Source organism: Sinocyclocheilus anshuiensis, unplaced genomic scaffold, assembly GCF_001515605.1.
Source record: "Sinocyclocheilus anshuiensis isolate Anshui unplaced genomic scaffold, SAMN03320099.WGS_v1.1 scaffold527, whole genome shotgun sequence".
In the NCBI taxonomy this organism is placed as follows: Eukaryota; Metazoa; Chordata; class Actinopteri; order Cypriniformes; family Cyprinidae; genus Sinocyclocheilus; species Sinocyclocheilus anshuiensis.
This window is the reverse complement of record NW_015548227.1, coordinates 1,099,502-1,105,003: the sequence shown is the minus strand read 5'-3', so window position 1 is coordinate 1,105,003 and position 5,502 is coordinate 1,099,502. Positions and strand designations below refer to the sequence as shown.

The following is a 5,502-nucleotide window of genomic DNA, read 5'->3' as shown; positions in this document are numbered from 1 at the left end:
TTTTTTTTTTTATTTTTTTTATGTTGCTAATTTATCTTAATTTCAGAGCTACAGATATTTTTGGGTATGTTGAATCATTCATATTTTTTTTTATGTTGCTAATTTATCTTAATTTCAGAGCTACAGATATTTTTGGGTATGTTGTTTTCATTAAATCATTCATTCAGTTATTCAGTGTCTTATATTGATTTTTCTTTTTATAAAGCAGTAGAAAACACTGCTTACTCCACATAAAACAGCATAACATGTGCTCATATATATTTTATTAAACACATTAGAGATTTTATATACAGACACGACTGGTGTTATATCAAAAAAGGAAGTAATAAAAATAAATTTAATTGGTTAAAATCAACTATGTAAATTAACACCTGAAATACATCCATTTAGCCATCTGTTACTGTTGTGCTACAATGATCAGTAATGTTTTGGAGGTAAGAGTTCACAAAGGGTAACAGCTCCCAGTTGTCCGTTGCAATGCTGACCTGAATGGCATCTTCAGCCTGTGTAATCTTCAAAAGAACATGGCACATGGGTGGAAGAAAGAACAAGACTTTCCACGATCTTTTGCTCTGCTGATCTGTAATAAGGTAACCCTGAAAATGTGTCTTGATGAGATCAGCAAGACTTTCATCTGCAGTTTTCAAACAGAAAAGACTAATGGCAGATTTGTCAGGATTCCCAGAGGCTGCGGCCTCCCAAATGTGGTCGAACACTTGCTCTTTGCATTCACAGGACGTGTTTGGCGGTAAAGGCAGAGGAAGGAATATCTCAGGGAATGAAACGCTCACATCAGGCAGTCGGCTGTGCCAAGAACGTCCATCTTGGGTGGTAAAAATGGCACTGACGCATAAAGTAGTAGGGTAGGGTTGAAAGGGCTTGAGCTTAACTTTGACCACAGGTGGCTTTCTATCTCTGAACACACATGGTACATGTATGTCATTTATCTTTGCGTAATTTGAGTCTTTCAGCTCAAAATGCAGACAAATTGTAAAGACTTTATCGAATAAAGGATCCGTGTCTTTTGCATGAGTCAGATTGTATCTCAAGGTGACCTCGGAGCCAAATCCAGGTGTCTGAAACTGTCCTTGATAAACCTCCAACCAATTCTCAGCCTCTCCCGTTGTCTCCAACAACTCTGAACGTTCCGAAGACCTTTGTGAGGCTTTTTCTTGCACCTTGATGAGTTGTAAAACATGCCGGTTAGTTTTGTGCACAGTCAGGTTACTGGCGATCCCCTCACTTTCAGCCATAATTGCAGAATGTGACCGCTCTTTGGCACGTCCTCCATCAAGTCCTTTGTCGAGAACCCCTGTCCGCTTTTCCCACGAAAGGTTGGTTAGTAATGTGTAGTAAAAGCGAGCGTGATCCTTAATGTCCATGCCATCATAATGTACCGATATGTACTGCAAAAGGTCGGCCAACTCAATAAACACTTGATCAATGGAGGGATGCTCCAAAAGATTGCGACAAACAGCGAGAACTGCGTTTCCAACCTGCCAGTTGCCTCTTTCACACAAGTTGGAGTTGATGAGAATATTGAGAAGGAGGTAAATGGTGTTTCTCTGGGTAATCTGACCCTCTTTAGCCACTCTTTTCAAGACTTTCAAGTGCCAACTCAAATTATGAATCGTCAACTGCGGTGGAGGCATTTCCATAATGCATTTCTGAAGCCCTATCAACAACTTTACCGACCAGACTGGGTCATCCAGATGCTCCTGGATGCGATTCGCGAGGCCAATCAAATTCGGAGCGAGTCGCGAATGTCTGGAATACATGTCGCATAATTTGTCGATCACCTCCTCTGAGAGTTCTTCCATGCCACTGAAGTGCATGAGAAAAATGAACAACGCTCTGAAAGAGGTCACCACCACTTCTCTGCTACCGTCATTGTCTATGATTTTCAAAAGGGCCATTATGTGTTCAAACAGGTAGCTGATTCCTTTATCCGCTTCGCCCTCATCTGCTTCAAGGTGCACCAAACAAAGAAGGTTTAGCCTGCAGAGCATTGTAGCACTATCATTGAAAACCGTTGGATGAAGAGACACTGCCAGACGTGGCGTAACCAGCACAGGTAAACTCTCTTCTCCGCTGCTGGATATGGGCCGGTTCTCAGGGAAGTGCAGGATGCATTCCATGTAGAAGAGCTTTTCGGGAACTCTTAGGAGCGGATGCTGGGCTGTGCCCACGAGACGCTTGAGCAGGAAGTTCTCATCCTCGGCGGAGAAAAGGCTATCTGTGAATGTGTCCTTCATAAAGAGTGTGGCATGCATGAGCGAAACGTCTGCCGTTCCGAAGAGTCGCAGAAGCTGCGATTTGAATAACGTTGGAGAGAGTCCCGGAACCATGGCGACAATTTCTACAAGTTCCCTAAGTAGGGCAGACTGGGAAATAGGCGTTTGCAGGTAAGACTCCTCCAAGAGTGACGACATTATTGATTTGAGTTCTTTACAATCCAAACCTGGTGGCAAACGTGGGACTTGTACCATCATGTTTATTGGCAACAAGGTCAATCGTAACTGATTGCTTTTCCATGCAAACCCTTCATTTCCTCCTAAGATGCTCTTGAACTCTAGGTCAGTAACATCTTTTTGGCTCGTCAAGATCCTTATGGCGTTCTTCAGCCCAAGTGTATAAAGCATACAGTAGGACTGATGCAGAACTGTGGTCTCTTGCTGTTTTAGAAGATACAGGGCCTCTAACTTTTGAGAAAGAAGACCAGGGCTACAGGTTTCCATTTCTCGTAGACAATCACAAGCGGTGGCCCTTATTGGCTGCTGGGATAGGCCGCATCTGTAGTCATTGGTGTCCTGAATCATCTGAAATAGAAGGTCCAGCCAGTCTTCAGCCATCTTCGTGTGGTTAGCCAGGCAGGATGTGCATATTATCACGTTGGTGATGGCCAGCATGACATTGCACTTGAGGATGATGGATTTCTGTGGCGTGTGAGAGAAGACTGACAGTAGTTCAAGGGCTGTTTCCTCTCCCATAGAGGAAGAAGGGCAGAGAATGGTTGGATGCTCCAGTAGCACAGACACAAGGAGAATCTTATAATAAGGAAGAAAAATCACAATATTAAACAAAAGTAAGTCAATTACAAGGGAAATGCACAGCATTTCTACAAAGCTTTACAGTTCATTAATAGGTCTAGTTACTGAAAAAGCTGCAAACATTGTGGAGCAGGGTAAGCATGTCAACATATTCTGTTACACCAAATAATGATCTTTAAAAAAGCATCATATGACCCCTTTAACTAAAACTAAAACCATTAAAAACTTTAAATAAACTTAAAATAAAATAAAAACGTATTTTATTTCAGCAAGGCAAAATCTTCTCATTTTCATTTATTTTAACTTTCACTTATTTTAACTAAAACTGAAATAAAAATTTATAAAAACTATACACAAGTTGAAAATAAAAACTATAATACACAACAAAATTAATAAATCTTAAAAATTAAAACGAAAGCAGAAAATATTAAAATAAAAACGACTTCAATATTATATTAAAAACTATAATAGCATCCAATTACAGTAAAATAACCCTGTATTTTTAACTGTTAATATATTTCTACTATTTCAACGTCTGTATACATCCACATGTATCATAATGTGTGTTTGTCTGCTTTCGTTACCTTGAGTTGATCATTGGCCTTATCATTCCGCAGTTCGTGTAGAAGTTCAGCCAAGAAGCTCTCAGAGGTGGTGGTGGCCAAAAACTGAGATGGACTCAGTAGAAAGGCCGATATTTTCTGATCCCAGAGATCCGCGATAGTCATTCTGGAGAGAAACTGAGATCAGAACAGAAGCATTTATGTGCATGGCAATGACACTGATTGAGTTAATAATGCAACATTAAAATAAAAAGTGCATGCTTTCAATTTAACGACTCACCTATCAGATCACGCTTAAAAACATAAATAAAGCAATTTACTATGTAACATCCAACTATCGACGTCTCTGAAAATCATGTGTTCCGAAGCTGTCATATGATAAACAAGGACAGTGTTCTGTATATTTTAAAATTAAAGTCTAAGCCGCCAATTTCTAAATATCCCATAATAATTTTACCAGGTTGTTTCCCTTATCTAATTGTATAGTGCGTATTTTTTAGATTTGTAAAATAATTTTCTTTTAATTTTACACTCATATTATTTACACTTACATTACTGAGCTGAAACAGGGTGCTTTTATTTTGAAACGGTCATGTGACCTTGTTTTTGACAAGCACTGCCATCGTGTGGCGCGTCAAATATCTAGAGAAGTAGGTCAAAAAAGCAACCTAAATTAGAAAATTAGATAAATAATCAGACATGATAAAACCATACACTCTATGATGAATACTAAGTTCGTGGTTTGTAAGATAAGGTGATGTAGTACATCTTATCTTGACAAACAGCGAGCTTTATTGCTGTAATTAGCTACATATCAACACTGTTGCTTGTATTGCAAAGAATGGCAAAACAATAAAACATAAACGGTACGGTAGTAGCAACATATACGTAATTAAATTAAATATGCTAAGTAACAATATTATAAACCTATTTAAATGGAAATATATTCAAATTTCATATATCAATGTTGTATTCCTATTCTTATTAAATTACTACTAATATTTTATATAGGCTACACTGCCGTTCAAGTTTGGGATCAGTAAGATTTTTAATGTTTTTTAAAGAAGTCTCTTCTGCTCATCATGGCTGCATTTATTTGATTCTTTTTTTTTTTCAAAGAAGTTAATGCTTTTATTCAACAAGGAGGTGTTAAATTGATTTAAAAAATGATAATAAAGACTTACATTGTTAGAAACGATTTCTATTTTAAATGAACACTGTTCTTTTTAACTCATCAAATAATCCTGAAAAAAGTATCACAGGTTCCAAAAAAAACCCTGTTTTCAACATTGATAATAAATTAGTATATTAGAATGATTTCTGAAGGATTATGTGACACTGAAGACTGGAGGAATGGCTGATCAGCTTTGCATCACAGAAATAAATTATATTTCAAAGTATAGGCCTATTCAAATAGAAAACCAGTATTTTAAATGCTAATAATATTTTACAACATTACTGTTTTTCTGTATTTTTGGTCAAATAAATGCAGCTTTGATGAACAGAAGATACTTCTTTAATTAAACCACATTAAAAATCTCACTCTGATCCCAAACTGTTGAACAGCATACAGTGTAAAACAAATTAATTAACTCGTAAATGGCAAATGACTTGGTTTCTTCCCCGTGTATGGACAAAATCCTCTTTTATCTTTTCTCCCTCCTTTTTAATGAAATAGGCAGTGCTGGGGGTAACTCATTACAAGTAACGCGAGTTACGTAATCAGATTACTTTTTTCAAGTAACTAGTAAAGTAACGCATTACTTTTTAATTTACAAGAGAATATCTGAGTTACTTTTTCAAATAAGTAACGCAAGTTACTTTTTTTCTTTCAATTTATTGATTGACAGTTCTCCTGTCCCCATATTGAGAAATCAGATGTTACTGTA

The 5,502-nt window shown here is 37.4% G+C and overlaps 1 protein-coding gene across 2 annotated transcripts; it reads right to left on the bottom strand.

Annotated features, from left to right (window-relative positions):
• Positions 1-227: 227 nt before the first annotated feature.
• On the bottom strand, positions 228-3,996 carry LOC107654446 (AP-5 complex subunit beta-1-like). Of its 2 annotated transcripts, none has more exons than XM_016441510.1 (3): positions 3,894-3,996; positions 3,635-3,790; positions 228-3,047 (listed from the first exon to the last, which is right to left on the bottom strand). In XM_016441510.1, the coding sequence occupies exons 2-3, from the start codon at positions 3,776-3,778 to the stop codon at positions 387-389; spliced, it is 2,805 nt and encodes a 934-aa protein (XP_016296996.1). In that variant the 5' UTR covers positions 3,779-3,790; positions 3,894-3,996; the 3' UTR covers positions 228-386. The 2 variants fall into 2 exon arrangements, with proteins under 2 accessions (XP_016296996.1, XP_016296997.1); XM_016441511.1 differs by having other exon boundaries at positions 3,635-3,779.
• Positions 3,997-5,502: the final 1,506 nt, after the last annotated feature.

Excerpts from the sequence above, each read along its gene's own strand:
- LOC107654446 (XM_016441510.1), bottom strand. The coding sequence starts at position 3,778 with ATGACTATCGCGGATCTCTGGGATCAGAAAATATCGGCCTTTCTACTG. Across the intron at positions 3,048-3,634 it reads AGGCCAATGATCAACTCAAG|ATTCTCCTTGTGTCTGTGCT; the intron begins GTAACGAAAGCA and ends CCTTATTATAAG.